This window comes from Aquarana catesbeiana, linkage group LG10, assembly GCF_042186555.1.
Source record: "Aquarana catesbeiana isolate 2022-GZ linkage group LG10, ASM4218655v1, whole genome shotgun sequence".
NCBI classification, from domain to species: Eukaryota; Metazoa; Chordata; class Amphibia; order Anura; family Ranidae; genus Aquarana; species Aquarana catesbeiana.
In genome coordinates, this window is record NC_133333.1 from 208,857,047 (window position 1) to 208,874,761 (window position 17,715).

The window sequence follows — 17,715 nt, forward strand, 5'->3', positions numbered from 1 at the left end:
TTGCAATTTTTTCATATTTTTTTACAATATTATTGTTTAAAAATTTTTTTTAGGAGCCCCGTTGGGGGGGGGGGGGTTGTTGAAATATCAAAAAAGGGGGGGAGGTTGGGACTTTGAATGAGGTGTGAGTAGTGGAACCAAACCGCTTCATATAGGTATAAACATCTGTGTATTAGTAAAACAATGATTGGCATGACATATAATAGTATAACATCCATAAATGCATAAGAAAACTCAATATCTATCCACTCATCAGGCGCAATTGCATCGATGTTCTGTAAAGGGATACAGATATCAATGTGATTTGATGTAACTATCCACATGGGGAGAAGGGAGTAGATTGAAATAACTGGCCATGGCGAAAAATACTGACATATAAATCGATAATGGGACCGTGCGATACAACATGCCAGGGGTCGGCCAAATGAGCCTGGCCCAGGATCTGAGGAAGGGAACCAACAGGAAAACCTGGAGCACACACATATCCCCCATAGAATATATTATGTGAAGGATCTTCATATTGTGATAAATGGGACGTCTATAATGTATGAAATAAAATAAATGGTATGTATCTATGACAGTGTATGTCAATAGGATTAAGCCCATAACCATGGTGAGAAAAGGTAAGAAACATATGACCACTGCTCCCCTTTTTCACCGTGGTTATATTTCTTACCATTTTCTCACCATGGTTATGGGCTTCATCCTATTTTCACCCTATTGACTTACACTGTCTTAGATACATACCTTTTATTTTATTTCATACAATATAGACGTCCCATTTATCATGATATGAAGATCCTTCACACAATATATTCTATGGGGGATGGTGTGTGTGCTCCAGGTTTTCCTGTTGGTTCCCTTCCTCAGCTCCCGGGCCGGGCTCATTTGGTCAACCCCTGGCATGTGGTATTGCACAGTCCCATTATCCCAAGTGGATAGTTATATCAAATCACATTGATATCTATATCCCTTTACAGAACATCGATGCAATTTCTCCTGATGAGTGGATAGAAGTTCATGAAATGCATCAACCTTAATCTGATGCATCCAATATATATATTGAGAATTTTAGATGGTTTTACCCTCTCCTAGATCCAATTTTGTGATATGTATACTCTGCACATGGGGGATTATGATGTACAACTTTATTTGCTTGTGCCATGCTGCTATGTATATCTTTTATTATGTATATTGAGTTTTCTTATGCATGTTATACTATTATATGTCATGCCTATCATTGGTTTACCAATAAACACACAGATATTTATACCTATGTGAAGTTGTTTAGTTCCACCACTCACACCTCATTCAAAGTGCCAACCCCTCCCCCCCCCCTTTTACATATAGTATAGGTATGGGGGGCGTGAACTTTCCCTCATGTCCCATTTAAAGTCCCAATGTTTCTCACCCTTCCTTTCATGTTGAAATATCAGGGGTCTAAACAGTCCTTTTCTCTGTCTCAAAAGTGAGACATCAGAGGTCTGAGGACAGAGATTCCCCATTCCCTTTCTCTCTGCAGTCTCAGCTGCACAGGACAGGGAATGAATGGGAAGTTCTCTGTGCTGAGCGGCTTCCTGTTCATTCAAAAACTGAAGCATAGTAAACACAGTTTACAGTACTATGCTTTAGTTAGTAAGAATGAGCACAGGTGTGATCAGTACAGATCACTCACTGCGTTCATTCAGAAAAGGAAGGGGCCGGGAAATTAAATATTTACAGGCCCCGTTTTCCATCCTGAGCAGTCGGCGGGAGAGTAGAGGAGGAAATCTGGCAGCACCGCAGGGGGAAATGGGGATGCCAGGAAACAGGGGGAATTGGCACCGCATGGGAGTGATTAGTGTGTTCCCAGGCACACCTGACACACCCTGTGCGCACGCCTATGGTTTAGGAGTATTTATATTGTTAATAAAGGTTTAACGCAAGGTGCTCCAGGAAATTCAGTTGTCAGTCCACATGCTTGTTAGCTGCCTGTGTATAAGCGACAACTCCTGGCAGTCTCATCTTCATGAGGAGATAGAGATCCAGGTGTGTCTTTCCCCAGGATGGTAGCATGTCTTTCCTCTGGACAGGGGTGTGTGTCTATTATCTTCTGGATAGAAATGTGTCTTCCTCTGGATGCAAGTTTGTCTTTCCTCTAGTTAGTCTTCTCTTAGGGGTGGGGGTTGTGTCTTCCTTCTGGACAGGGTTATGTCTTTCCTCGGGCTGCGGGTGTGTCTATCCTCGGGCTGCGGGTGTGTCTTTCCTCGGGCTGCGGGTGTGTCTTTCCTCGGGCTGGTGGTGTGTCTTTCCTCGGGCTGGTGGTGTGTCTTTTCTCGGGCTGGGGGTGTGTCTTTCCTCGGGCTGGGGGTGTGTCTTTCCTCGGGCTGAGGGTGTGTCTTTCCTCTGGCTGGGGGTGTGTCTTTGCTCTGGCTGGGGGTGTGTCTTTCCTCGGGCTGGGGGTGTGTCTTTCCTCGGGCTGGGGGTGTGTCTTTCCTCGGGCTGGGGGTGTGTCTTTCCTCAGGATGGGGGTGTGTCTTTCCTCAGGATGGGGGTGTGTCTTTCCTCAGGATGGGGGTGTGTCTTTTTCCTCAGGATGGGGGTGTGTCTTTTTCCTCAGGATGGGGGTGTGTCTTTCCTCGGGCTGGGGGTGTGTCTTTCCTCGGGCTGGGGGTGTGTCTTTCCTCAGGCTGGGGGTGTGTCTTTCCTCGGGCTGGGGGTGTGTCTTTCCTCGGGCTGGGGGTGTGTCTTTTTCCTCAGGATGGGGGTGTGTCTTTTTCCTCAGGATGGGGGTGTGTCTTTTTCCTCAGGATAGGGGTGTGTCTTTTTCCTCGGGATAGGGGTGTGTCTTTTTCCTTGGGATAGGGGTGTGTTTTTCCTCTGGATGGGGGTGTATCTGTCCTCTTGGTGGGGGTGTGTCTGTCCTCTTGGTGGGGGTGTGTCTTTCCTCTAGATGGGGGGGTGTACTGTATCTTTCCCCTGGATGTGAGTTTGTATTTCCTCTGAACAGTGGTGTGTTCCTTCTCTGACTAATTCAGCAGTCTGTGTAGTCTGATCTCTCTTGCTTCTGAGGTCTTTTACAGCACAGCAGCTGTTAAAAGTAAATCAATAGAGAATTATGGAGACTGATATCACTGTAATTGCCAGTTGCCTGGCATTCTGTGCTTCTGGCTTTAACAATGTCTAAGCGACTAGCCTAGAACAAGTACCAATGTCAAGAGAGTTAGAAGAAAATCAGAAGTGCTCATCTATGTTCTTGTTCTTGGTCAGTACAGCGACCAAGGGCAGCATGACAGCCAGGCAGCTAGTATTTTCAGGAGGAGAGCTCAGCAATGGCATCCTCCATGTTCTTTCAAAATCTTATGACCAATGTCCTTTAAAAGTCTTCAGAAGGCCAGAATGTTTGACTAAAATACGCCACCTTTTGGATGCAAGTGGTAAATATGACATTTTAATGTCAAACATTTCATAGTTACCTGGTTTAAAAATAGCTTAAAATGTTTTTGAAAAAAACATATTTTTCCTCCTGCATACAAATAAAATCTGTACAAGTGCTCTGTATGACCCCTTTAATTGAAACCTTTAACGCTAGCCATTTTCAGTGTCAAGTGCGTGAGGTTATTGTTCTACAAGTGTGCGGCGTTTTCAGATTTGATGAACATCCCTGGATCGTCATTGTTGCTGTGACCCCGGCGGTGGCCTCTCCTCTTCATCTAATGAAAGCCGGGCGCTTGCAGTTCCTGCCACCGTCCCTTGTAAATACATTCTTATTTCCCCGCTGTCTCTGTTTAATATTTTCTGGATGAGTTCCGTGCGATCGGCGGGCAGGAATAGAAGCCCCATCACCAGGCCGCATTATCTGAGAGATGGTATCATGGCTGGACATGTATTTGTCCAATCAAAAGCAGTTTAAAGATTACGGCGTGTCAGCAAAAGCCGTTCGCCTTCCTCCGGGCGCCTCCTCGCTCGTAATCAGCCGCTTAGATCTCTCCTCGCACCATCTTCCCGCCGTGCCTAACACCCTGCAGCGAATGCTGACGCACACTTAACTTCGCCTCGGCATCCAAATTCATTATTCAGAATTCATGATTTCTGCCAGGGTGACATCTCAGATAAAGGGTTCATTTGCCACTTTTGGAGTTATTTGGGAATTTACTGACACGTGCGCCGGAATTACAACAAGACATTTTCAGATTCTTGGATTTTTTTTTTTTCCACCAGCAGTTGTGAAAGAAAAACTCTGCTTTAAAATTTATTTTTTGCAATCTGTTTACACTTGTCCATCATATTTTTTCTGCAAAATTCTGGTAATTTAGGGCCTATTCACACTATCCTGGTCTGCTGCAGTGCATTAAGTGTATGGGTATTAATGAGAATTGTATCGCACATCAGGGTGCATTGCATTAGGGTAGGTGTCACATTGCCTTCCTCACCGCCTGTCAGTAGCCTCTGGAAATGTGGATCGGGCTTCAGAAGAAAGGGAGATTTATCTATCCTAAGGGCTCTCCTGCTTCTCCTCTTTGCCCTTTCTTTGGCCTATTTCACGTGGGCTTCAGCTTGTAAAAGGGCAATGTGAACAGTAAGCAAGCTTTGTTGAAGTTTTTAAAGTGGTTGTAAACCCTTTACAACCACTTTAACCTACAGGTAAGCCTAGATTAAGGCTTACCTGTAGGTGCTTGAAATATCTCCCAGACCTGCACAGTCTAAGATATATTTGCAAATCGCCTTAGGGCGATTTCTTCTGCGAATGCGCCGGAGTTAGAAAGGGCACGCTGTGCCGTTTCTAGCTTGGGTCATGCCGTTAAAGGTGGCTCCTGCGAGCATGCACGGTAGTGACGTCACTTGACTCCGGCCAGTCACAAGGCCGGAGTTCGCGGCCCTGGAAGGAAGAGGGGTGAAGAATGGACGCTCGCTACTAGCGAGGAAGACAGGGACATCGCGGGCTTCTCCTGCAGGTAAGTGTCACATAATGGGCTACTATGCAATGCGATGCCTATTATGCTTTACCTTTGCAGGGAAACAAAGAGGAAGTAACACCCATCAGGGTTTACTTCCTCTTTAAAGTACCATTCAGCTCCAGTATGTAAATGTTGAACACAGATCCTAATGGGAGTGCTGATTGCCACTTTAAACAAGCTGCTAGCAGGCTTCAGCACTACTTGAAGCTTGTTGAAAGCCTGCTAAAGCTTTCTAGCAGCTTTTTTAAAGTTAAAATCAGTATTCCCATTAGGATCTGTGTATATCATTTCAAAACAGGAGCTGAGGGGCGCTTTAAAGGCTTATAGAAAACTGGTCTAGCTTGCTGAGGCCCATTTAAATGTGTTCAACGTTTAGATCCTGGAGCTGAATGGTACTTTAAAAGCTTTAACAAAGCTTGTGCTGCAAATGCTTTGACATGCGTCTAAATCTTTATTGCCTCCGAAGCCTGGTCTGCGTTCAGATCGCGTACCAGAGGCTACTGGGGCGGCACAGTTGTCTAGTGGGTATCACTCTCGCCTAGCAGTAAGAAGGGTCAATGGTTCAAATCCCAACCACGACACTACCTGCCTGGAGTTTGCATGTTCTCCCTGTGCCTGCGTGGGTTTCCTCCGGGTACTCCGGTTTCCTCCCACACTCCAAAGACATGCTGGTAGGTTAATTGAATCCTGTCTAGATTGTCCCTAGTATGTATGAATGTGAGTTAGGGACCTTAGATTGTAAGCTCCTTGAGGGTAGGGACTGATGTGAATGTACAATGAATATGTAAAGCGCTGCGTAAATTGACGGCGCTATATAAGTACCTGAAATAAATAAATAAATAAATACTGATAGGCGGTGAGGAAGCAATGTGGACATCTTCTCTGCCTTGTTTAACACAATTTTTACTGACGAAATGCTGCAACCGTGTGCATCGCAAGCAATTGCGGGTCGATTGTGGCGCTTTCCTATTGACTTGAATGTGCAGTGTTTAGTGGGCTTGCCGTCCGCCTATCACTACAGGTCGGGTCAACTATGCCACGGACGCAGCCGCAGCATGTAAAACCCCCTGTCCGCTGCCTATTGCAGCTTAAAACGGGAGTAAACCCATCGATTTAACAGTTTAAAAAAAAAAAAAAATACGTTCCCGGCTTGTGCCGGTAATGTAACTGTCACATCATTTGTGCTCTCAACCAAACTGTCAAACCATCTAATGGTTGGTGTCATAACTGATCACATGTGAAGCATCATTTCAGTTGAAGATTAAAGAGGCCAAGATGGCGACTTCCTTGGCTGAAAACTATAGGAGAGTTTACTTACACTTTAAGGGGGGGCGGTTGGTGAGTGGCAAAAAGGCGGCTCTTATACAAGCTGAAGCCTGTGTGAAACAGGCCAGATCTGAGTACTGCTATTTAAGATACAATTCAGAATGAATGGCATTACATTGTACTGATGCATGTAACGAATAATAATATAAAGAAATGGAATCTCCTACTGGCTTGGTGTGTCCAGGGTTGATGGTGCTTCTTATGGCGGTCATACAGACTTCCATAAATAATCAATTTCTATTGTGATCAATCTCTTCCAAAAGGAATCATCGATCTATAGTCGACAACCCCTTCGCTCAATATACCACACATAGGGAAGTTTCGATTTGATAGTTCATGTATGATTATAACTTACGATGGTAAGTTATTGATTGCTTCTCTGTTTCCACCATGTAACCTCATAATCTGGTTGATTGAAATATGATCATATTCATGAAAAAAAGTACTTTATCTCCATGCTGATTAGTGCAAAACGATCAATAATTTTTCACTCTAGCTATTTGACTCCAATCCAATCTAAACCCATGAGAAGGGATGTTAGGGCACTCTGATTCTATTAGGTAAAAAACAGCTGCGCTAAAGAGTGATCTGAGTGAAAATATACCACACACCTTTAACAATTAAATAATGATGATAATAAAGTGCCCAAAAATTATGAAAGAGAAAAAATGGCAAGAAAGTCCAAACAATATATGATGTGCTGAATTCAAGGTACAAAAGTGCAATCTTCCATCACCAGTGATAGAACACCAAAGCAAATGCACGCTTACCAGAGGCAAGCAAAAGAAAGCTTGTGGCTTAAACCCAGCCAGGGCCTTTCTAGGAAGTGTCAGGCAACAGACTCCCAGGGAAAACTGATCCAGGATCGGTATGCAATCAATAGGAGGAAGGAGCCCTCCGGTGCCGTAACATCAGGGCATGGAAGAAAAAATAATCCCCATAGTGTGATACCATAAAAAGATTTATTAAAATAAGAAGAGTAACACTTACAAAATAGGTAAAATTTCAAGCAGAGAATGGCCGGCCGGCCTGCGAGCGCCCGTGACTCTCCGGAGACAGCAACGCAATACGTCAGCACGTCCTCCCGCCGGACGCGCGTTTCGTCATAAATATAACGTGCAAGATATTATAAAGTGAAAAATATCACAACAATTTAAAGTGCCTCAGGACCGGCACTAAGTCTTTCCAGCAGTTTGTTTTAGAGTTCTTCTACGCGGCTTCGTTCCTCAGTTCGGTGTGCGTTTCAAGCCTCAATCTGGTATGGGTTCCTGGTGAAAAGTTTCTGCTGTATGAGGAGCCTGAGTTGACTTGGGTGGTTTTTGCCTGATTCTATGATCGTCTTGATCAAATTGCGCATTGATTGGATAATAAAATCAAAGTGTGTATGGCCACCTTTAGGGATGTTCAGCTTTTCACCTTGTGACTTGCAGCAAAGGTACAATGTACAGTCTGATTACTGAGGGAGAGGAGACTGAGGAAATGCTTTCATCTATCTGCGTCAGACTGATGACATCATCTCAGCCTAGGCAATGTCACTGAACTGGAGCTAAAGGACGGCTTTTTAATGATATAAAAGGAAGCTTTTCTGAAAAATTATATTTTGCCTGTATATTGTATACTGTATATTGTGACATGTTAGAAATGTATTCATGCAAAGTTCTCTTTAGAGGTCCGCTTTGGCACTCACACTGATTATCATTGAAATCTCTCCTGTCTCTCCTAGATTGCCGGTGACATGTTATGCTCCGACCAAAACTTTGACATAGCTCAAGTGCTGAAGTTCTTCAAGCTGAAGGTGAACTTGTTGGCGGTGTGGGTTTGGGCCGCGTCAGCTGATCATTCCTGTGTTTCTTTTCTTGGGCTGTCATAATTGTGAATAACTCGCTGTGGACTTGGAAATGTTGCACCTCTCAGGGCTGTTCTATAGCACTTCCATTGTGGTGAAGTCAGATTTTTATGTACCGTGGTTAGTCGCATTCCACGTGCGTACGTCATTTTTAAAGCGTGACATGTTATCTATTTACTCGGTGTAACATCATCTTTTATATTTTACCAAACAATTGGGAATTGTATTTCTTTCTCGAACATCACGGGACACAGAGCCACAGTAATTACTGATGGGTTATATAGGTATCACTGGTGATTGGACACTGGCACACCCTATCAGGAAGTTCAACCCCCTATATAATCCCTCCCCCTTGCAGGGATACCTCAGTTTTTACGCCAGTGTCTTAGGTGATGGACGTGTAAAGATGTCCTGTGCTGAGCTCCAAAGGGAATATCCTAAGATCCTATACTGGGGCAAGCCAGGCGAACCGGATCCATTCAAAGTGTCTTTTCATGGCCGAATTGAATGGTACCCGGGCCTCGTGTCCGAAGAAACGAGGTTTTACCCGTAATGCTTCTCTTTTTAGAGAGCTGGACCCAGCAGATCAGAAAATGGCTTTAAACTTCCTAATTTCTGGCGAGGTGCTTTACGGTCCCAGAACTGTTGGATCCCCCTACTGATGGGGGCCCCAGTCTCTGACGGTTTTTTCAAACGGAGCCCACCGTGAGAGGTGAAGATTGGGTCTGTGTAAACAGCACCCTGCGGCTGGATAAGGTAAGAGGAGATTCCACAGAATTTTTGAGTTCTAGTGGCTTTTCTCCTTTAAGGTAAATGCATGCTATGCCTATTGTGACCACCGGGGGCTGCCAAGAGCACAAACCTACACATGCTGACTGACTGTCTCAGGTGTTCAGTGCTGATTATGTCCCAGCATCTCAAAGCAGGCTGCAAGCAGGTAAGGTGGAAAGGGGGATTTCTCATGTTTGAATGTTCCCCCCAGGCTAGAGAGGGGCCACAGGGGTCTAGAAAGTGGTTATACCACCCGGGCTCTGCGGCCTTATGGCCACCATCTCTGAAGATAGCCGTTCAGGCAGATCTTGTTACCAGTCTCCCTCCTTCCCCCCCCCCCCATCCCCAGCCTTTTCTCCAGAAGCATGACAGGAGAGTCGGCAGTGCGGGAAGCGCTCGTTTTTTTCAAAACTCGAGGGGGGGGGCGGTAGAGGAGGGGGCGGGATGTCAGCACAGAGTGTTTAGACTCCCACTCAGGCCAGCTGCAGGCTATTAAAAGGCACTCTGTACAGGTGCACTCAGCCTTCTGAGAGACACAGAGCTGACGGTCGCATGTAAGGTGGGACACAGGCATTCTCCTAGGCAGCATTTACTGAAGTAACACCAGACTGAGCATTGGGTAGCAAGGCTTTTAGCCAGACTACATCGCTCAGCGGGCAGTGTTCATTTGTATACCTCACACCTTGTTGCTTTGCACTATGGGTAGAAGAGGTTCAAGCACCCCAGGAACCAGAGACACTAGGGGATCTCGTTCAGGTTCTGAGGGCCCCCTGTCGGCAGCATCCTCCCCCCCTAAAGATGGGCCAGGGACGGCTAGCCAGGGAGAGCCATCGGGGTCAGGGGCTACACCTGCTTCTGGCACTTCAGCCCCTGTTTATATTACACAAGAGGTTTTTTCCTCAACCATTAATGGTCTAGAGGAGAGATTAATGGCCGTGATTACGTCTTCACTCAGTGGAAGAAAACGCACTAGGCTTTCCTCTGTTCCCCAAGACCCTCAGACAGAGGAGCTCTGGGATAAAGGAGATGAATCCCTTTCAGAGGATCGGGATGGGATGGATGATTCCTCTTCGGAGGATTCAGGTGGAGAGGGACCCTCTGCGACTTCCCAAGAGGAGAAAGTCTTAGTGCAGATCCTCACTGGATTGATCCGCTCCACATTTAAGTTGCCCATACCTGAAACTGCTAAAGAATCCTCTTCTGCTTTGGGGTCACTGAAACCTTTCCAAGCAGCACATGCTTTTCCTGTTCATACTTTACTTGAAAAGCTTATTTATTCTGAGTGGGATCACCCAGACAAACGTTTTTTTCCGCCGAGAAAGTTTTCAACACTTTATCCGATGGAAGAAAAGTTTATTAAAATGTGGGGAATACCGGCTATTGATGCCGCCATTTCCTCCGTAAATAATAGCCTGACTTGTCCTGTAGACAATGCTCAGATGCTCAGGGATCCTGTAGATAAAAGGATGGAATCCCTATTGAAGGATGTTTTCTCCTTAGCAGGATCAGTGGCCCAACCTGCAGTAGCAGCGATTGGAGTCTGTCAATACTTAAGAGACCATGTTAAGCAGGTCATCAAAGTATTACCTGAACAGCAGGCCCAGGGGTTTGCTAACCTTCCAGCGGCCTTATGCTTTGTGGTTGACGCCATTAGAGATTCTATCGTGCAAACCTCCCGTCTTTCACTGGGGTTGGTGCATATACGTAGAATCCTATGGTTGAAAAATTGGTCAGCCGAAGCACCATGTAAGAAGCTACTGGCTGGGTTTCCATTTCGCGGTGCAAGGTTGTTTGGAGAGGACTTGGATAACTATATCAAGAGAATCTCTTGTGGGAAAAGCACTCTTACCTGTCAAGAAGAAGAGTAAGCGTCCCTCTTTCAAACGGACTCTTTCCCCAGCGCCGGGGGCTTCAGCCTCCAGGCAGTCTCGACGGCCGCCTCCATCGGGGTCCAGAGACAAGAGTCAACCCCAGGGACAAAGAAGTCCTGGGGAAAGAAGCCTACTAGGCAAAACACTAAGACCTCTGCATGAGGGGGCGCCCCCGCTCACTCGAGTGGGGGGAAGACTGCGACAGTTCTCAGAGCTCTGGCACGAGGACTTCCAGGACAGATGGGTAGTCTCCACGGTAACCTTAGGGTACAAGCTGGAGTTTCAGGAATTCCCTTATCCTCGGTTCCTCAGATCAAATGTTCCCAGAGACCCAGAGAAGAAGCAGTCGCTCCTTCTAGCGTTAGAGCGACTTTTGTCGCAGGAGGTCATTATGATAGTTCCCGCAAAGGACCAGGGATTGGGCTTCTATTCCAACCTTTTTACGGTCCAAAAGCCAAATGGGGATGTCAGGACCATTTTGGACTTAAGGGATCTGAACCGATTCCTAAGGATTCAATCCTTCCGCATGGAATCAATTCGAACAGTAGTTCCCACCCTGCAGGGAGGAGAATTTCTGGCATCAATAGACATCAGAGATGCATATCTGCATGTGCCCATTTTTCCTGCTCATCAGAAGTTTCTGCGCTTCGAGGTAGGAGGGCGCCATTTCCAGTTTGTGGCTCTGCCTTTTGGGATAGCCACTGCACCTCGAGTGTTCACAAAGATCTTGGCTCCTCCTCTGGCCAGATTAAGGGCTCAGGGTATAGCTGTCATAGCATACCTAGACGTCCTGCTCTTGATAGACCGGTCGGTAGCCTCTTTGAATGGAAACTTGAGGACCACGGTCAGGTATCTTTCCTAAAACCAGTAAGAAGACTGGAGTATTTAGGTCTGATTATAGATACAAGCCAGGAGAAAATATTTCTACCCCAGGCAAAGATCACTGCTTTGAGAGAGCTGATTCTGACAGTAAGGACCAAGAAGGGTCCCTCAGTCCGCCTTTGTATGAGGCTACTAGGGAAGATGGTGTCTTCATTCGAAGCAGTTCCCTATGCTCAGTTTCACTCAAGAATGCTGCAACACAGTATTCTGTCGACCTGGAACAAGAAGGTTCAGGCATTAGACTTTCCGATGCACCTGTCGCATGCGGTGCGTCAGAGCCTCAATTGGTGGCTCATACCCGAAAACCTGCAGAAGGGGAAATCCTTTCTACCGGTTACCTGGACGGTGGTAACAACAGATGCCAGTCTGTCAGGTTGGGGAGCAGTTCTGGAACAGGCTGCGGTCCAAGGGGTATGGTCCAAGACAGAGAGGACCTTACCCATCAACATTCTGGAGATCCGGGCGATACATCTAGCTCTAAAAGCCTGGACTATCAGGCTACAGGGTTGTCCGGTCAGGATCCAGTCCGACAATGCCACAGCAGTGGCTTATGTCAATCATCAGGGAGGCACCCGGAGCCGAGCTGCTCAAAAAGAGGTGAACCAGATCTTAGTCTGGGCAGAGATGCATGTGCCATGCATATCGGCAGTTTTCATCCCGGGAATAGAGAATTGGCAGGCGGACTATCTAAGTCGCCAGCAGTTACTTCCAGGGGAATGGTCTCTGCATCCCGACGTCTTTTGGGCCATATGCCAAAGATGGGGGGTTCCAGATGTAGATCTCTTTGCATCCCGATTCAACAAAAAGATAGACAGATTTGTGGCAAGGACAAAAGATCCTCTTGCATGCAGGATGGATGCGTTGGTGATTCCGTGGCATCGGTTCTCACTGATTTACGCATTCCCGCCTATTCTGCTACTACCATGACTCCTTCGCAGGATCAGGCAGGAAAGGAAGTCGGTACTTCTGGTGGCCCCCGCTTGGCCCAGAAGGACTTGGTATGCAGAAATAGTAAGGATGACGGTGGGTTCCCCGTGGACCCTACCGGTACACCCAGACCTGTTATCTCAAGGTCCAGTGTTCCATCCTGTCTTACAAACGCTAAATTTGACGGTTTGGCTATTGAGACCCACGTTCTGAAGAGTCGTGGGCTCTCAGGTCTGTCATATCTACCTTGATTAATGCAAGGAAGCCAGCTTCCAGGATGATTTATCATAGAGTCTGGAAGGCTTATATAACCTGGTGTGAATCCAGAGGTTGGCATCCCAGGAAATATGTCATAGGTAGAATCCTTGATTTTCTACAGATGGGATTAGAGATGAAGATGGCCTTGAGTACCATCAAGGGCCAGGTTTCTGCTTTATCAGTATTATTTCAGCGGCCACTTGCTTCGCATTCTTTGGTCCGAAACTTTATGCAGGGGGTGATGCGTCTTAATCCTCCAGTTAAAGCGCCCCTAAACCCCTGGGACTTGAATTTGGACCTGGCTGTGTTACAGAAACAGCCTTTTGAACCAATAAGTCAGATTCCTTTGGTCTTGTTGACAAGGAAATTAATTTTTCTGGTGGCCATCTCTTCTGCTAGAAGAGTATCAGAATTAGCAGCTCGTTCCTGTAAGGAGCCTTATTTGATTATACACAAGGATAGAGTGGTACTACACCCTCATCCTAGTTTTTTACCGAAGGTGGTTTCTGATTTTCATTTAAACCAAGACATTGTTCTGCCTTCCTTTTTTTCAAATCCCTGTTCTCCGGAAGAGAGATCTCTACATTCGTTGGATGTAGTAAGAGCAGTTAAGGCCTATCTAGGGGCAACTGCTCAGATCCGCAAGACGGATGTTTTGTTTGTGCTGCCAGAGGGTCCCAACAGAGGACAGGCAGTGTCAAAAGCTACCATTTCTAAATGGATTCGACAGTTGATCATTCAAGCTTACGGTTTGAAACAGAAGATTCCTCCGTTTCAGATCAGGGCACATTCCACAGGGGCTATTGGTGCTTCTTGGGCAGTGCATCACCGGGCCTCTATGGCTCAAAGCTGCAAGGCCGCAACCTGGTCTTCAGTTCATACATTCACCAGATTCTATCAGGTGGATGTGAGAAGGCATGAGGATATCACCTTTGGGCGTAGTGTGCTGCAGGCAGCGGTACAGGGTCCTCAGGTCTGATTGCACCCTACTTGGTCGTGGTTCCCCCCCCCCCTCAGGTAGCATTGCTCTGGGACATCCCATCAGTAATTACTGTGGCTCTGTGTCCCGTGATGTTCGAGAAAGAAAATAGGATTTTTTAAAACAGCTTACCTGTAAAATCCTTTTCTTTTGAAGGACATCACGGGACACAGAGGTCCCGCCCCTCTTCTAATACACTATATTGCTTGGCTACAAAACTGAGGTATCCCTGCAAGGGGGAGGGATTATATAGGGGGTTGAACTTCCTGATAGGGTGTGCCAGTGTCCAATCACCAGTGATACCTATATAACCCATCAGTAATTACTGTGGCTCTGTGTCCCGTGATGTCCTTCGAAAGAAAAGGATTTTACAGGTAAGCTGTTTTAAAAAATCCTATTTTTTGTGCATTAAAATAGTGCTTAAAAAATGGCAACATTTTTTTCCCAGGCCTTTGCTTTCAGAAAATCTGATATTTGAGCTTCTAAGTAATTACGGTATCTAGTAAAAACAATGCTGATTTTTACATGTATTTGAGAAGTTTCAGAATTGGCTTGGGCAACTAGTTTAAACATTACTCCCTGAATAATAGGCAATGTATTACTCTATGGTTCTAATTAAAGTCATTTTGTTGATATTGCTGCAGAGCGGAGAGCTGGCAATCTATTATGAGCTGGAAGATGGAGAATGTAACTCTTCGAGGGGAATTGTGGAAGTGTGCCCAGACACTCACAGGTGACATTCTAGATGTTGTGTAATGATCCAGTGACTGACGCTCTTGTGTGTGATGATGAATTATCTCTCAAATTGCCTTGTTTTACTCTGTGATTGTGAAATCATGTATCGCTTCTTGTAAGACTTCTCTTGTGCTGTCACGCTTCTCTGGAACTCTCTCACAATGTTTCCCCAATGCCCATCAATTCAGAGAAGTTTATCTCGTTCTCCTATTTTCTCCATCTATTCACTATAGTACTTCTCTAAGAACCATCATTAGCAGATGGGAGCTTCAGAGATATAATTAAACACTTTATTAGTTTACATGGCTGCCTTTATAGATTGTAAGTTCTTCTATCTTCTGTATTCTTCTGCATATCCCTAAAAGATTGTAAGCTGTTTTACCTTCTATATCCTCCCTTATACCCCAATAGATTGTAAGCTATTTTACCTTTTGTATCCTCCCCCACACCCTAATGGGTTGTAAGCTCTTCTACTTTCTATATTCTCCCTTATACCACAGTAGTTTGAAGCTCTTCCATATTCTGTGTTCTCTCTTACACCCTAGAAGATTGCAAGCTTTTCTGCCTTCTGTGTCCTCCCCTATAGTTACATAGTAGGCGAGATTGAAAAAAGACACAAGTCCATCAAATCCAACCTATTTGTGTGATTATATGTCAGTATTACATTGTATATCCCTGTATGTTGTGGTCGTTCAGGTGCTTATCTAATAGTTTTTTGAAATTATCGATGCTCCCCGCTGAGACCACTGCATGTGGAAGAGAATTCCACATCCTTACCGCTATTACAGTAAAGAACCCTCTACGCAGTTTAACGTTAAACCGCTTTTATTCTAATTTTAGTGACGTGTCTTATTAAATTCCCTGTCGCGGAAAAGATTTATCCCTATTGTGGGGTCACCAGTACGGTATTTGTACATTGAAATTATATCCCCTCTCAAGCGTCTCTTCTCCAGAGGGAATAAGTTCAGTGCTCGCAAGCTTTCTTCATAACTAATGTCCTCCAGTCCCTTTATTCGTTTTGTTGCCCTTCTCTGGAATCTCTCCAGTTCCAGTACATCCTTCCTGAGGACTGGTGCCCAGAACTGGACAGCATACTCTAGGTGCGGCCAGACCAGAGTCTTGTAGAGTGGGAGAATTATCGTTTTATCTCTGGAGTTGATCCCCTTTTTAATGCATGCCAATATTCTGTTTGCTTTGCTTGCAGCAGCTTGGCATTGCATGCCATTGCTGAGCCTATCATCTACTAGGACCCCCAGGTCCTTTTACATCCTAGATTCCCCAAGAGGTTCTCCCCCTAGTGAGTAGATTGTATTCATATTTTTGCCACCCAAATGCATTATTTTACATTTTTCTACATTAAACCTCATTTGCCATGTAGTTGCCCACCCCATTAATTTGTTTAGATCTTTTTGCATATTTTCCAGATCCTGTGGAGAAGTTATTGCCCTGCTTAGCTTAGTATCATCCACAAATACAGAAATTGAACTGTTTATCCCATCCTCCAGGTCGTTTATGAATAAATTAAATAGGATTGGTCCCAGCACAGAACCCTGGAGGACCCCACTTTCCACGCCAGACCATTCCGAGTATTCCCAATTTACCACCACCGTCCGAATTCGTCCCTGTAGCCAGTTTTCAATCCATGTACTCACCCTATGGTCCATGTCAACGGTCCTTATTTTGTTCAGTAAACTTTTATGGGTAACTGTATCAGATGCTTTTGCAAAATCCAGATGCACCACATCTTCGGGCCTTTCTTTATCTAGATGGCAACTCACCTCCTCATAGAAGGTTAATAGATTGGTTTGGCAAGAACGATTCTTCATGAATCCATGCTGATTACTGCTAATGATACCGTTCTCATTACTAAAGTCTTGTATATAGTCCCTCATCATCCCATCCAAGAGCTTGCATACAATTGATGTTAGGCTAACTGGTCTGTAATTCCCAGGGATATATCTTTGCCATTTTTTAAATATTGGTGCTACATTAGCTTTTCTCCATTACGGTCAGTAGACTGTTCGTAAAAATTAGGAACAATGGTCTGGCAATTACTTGACTGAGTTCCTTAACCACTTAAGCCCCAGAAGACTTTACCCCCTTCCTGACCAGAGCAGTTTTTGCGATTCGGCACTGCGTCGATTTAACTGACAATTGCGCGGTCGTGCGACGTGGCTCTCAAACAAAATTGATGTCCTTTTTTTCCCCACAAATAGAGCTTTCTTTTGGTGGTATTTGATCACCTCTGCGGTTTTTATTTTTTGCGCTATAAACAAAAAAAGAGCGGCAATTTAGAAAAAACGCATTATTTTTTACTTTTTGCTATAATAAATATCCCCAAAAAATATATAAAAACAAAAAAAGAGAAAATTCCCCTAATGGTGGACTTTAAAGGCACATGTAGAAAAGCGTAAGGGAAGTATATAATGTATAAACAATAGTTTATTTATTTGAAAACATAGTAAAAACATCAAGCAAAAATTTAACAAACATTGTAAGGAATGCGAATCATGTACTTGTACACAGATCAAATGTTGGTACCAATATTCTTGGGTGCAAGAATATTGGTACCAACATTTGATCTGTGTTATCGTATTATATACTTCCCTTACGCTTTTCTACATGTGCCTTTTAAAGTCCACCATTAGGGGAATTTTCTCTTTTTTTGTTGGTATATTTTAGGATGTGGCACAACTTTGCAGCCAATTGCCAACCTACAACCCTTGTTATAAAAATATATAAAAAAACATTTTTTTTCCTCAGTTTAGGCCGATACGTATTCTTCTACATATTTTTTGGTAAAAAAAATCGCAATAAGCGTTTATTGATTGGTTTGCGCAAAAGTTTTAGCGTCTACAAAAGAGGGGTTCGTTTTATGGCATTTTTATTAATATTTTTTTTTTACTAGTAATGGCGGCGATCAGCAATTTTTATTGTGACTGCGACATTATGGTGGACACATCGGACAATTTTGACACATTTTTGGGACCATTGGCATTAATACAGCGATCAATGCTAAAAAAATTGCATTGATTACTGTAAAAATGTCACTGGCAGTGAAGGGGTTAACCTCTAGGTGGCGCTGTAGGGGTTAAGTGTGTCCTAGGAAGTGTTTCTAACTGTGGGGGGGAGGGGCTGTGTGTAACACTACACTGATCGCCGCTCCCGATCACAGGGAGCAGA

The 17,715-nt window shown here is 44.8% G+C and overlaps 1 protein-coding gene across 2 annotated transcripts in view; it reads left to right on the forward strand.

Annotated features, from left to right (window-relative positions):
• The window catches only part of LOC141111166 (uncharacterized), a 169,961-nt gene that overhangs the window by 112,729 nt on the left and 39,517 nt on the right, over positions 1–17,715 (forward strand). For both annotated transcript variants that reach the window (XM_073603210.1, XM_073603208.1), the window contains 2 exons: positions 7,987–8,058; positions 14,442–14,530. In XM_073603210.1, coding sequence (XP_073459311.1) covers positions 7,987–8,058; positions 14,442–14,530 — 161 coding nt within the window. The remainder of the gene's footprint in view (positions 1–7,986; positions 8,059–14,441; positions 14,531–17,715) is intronic.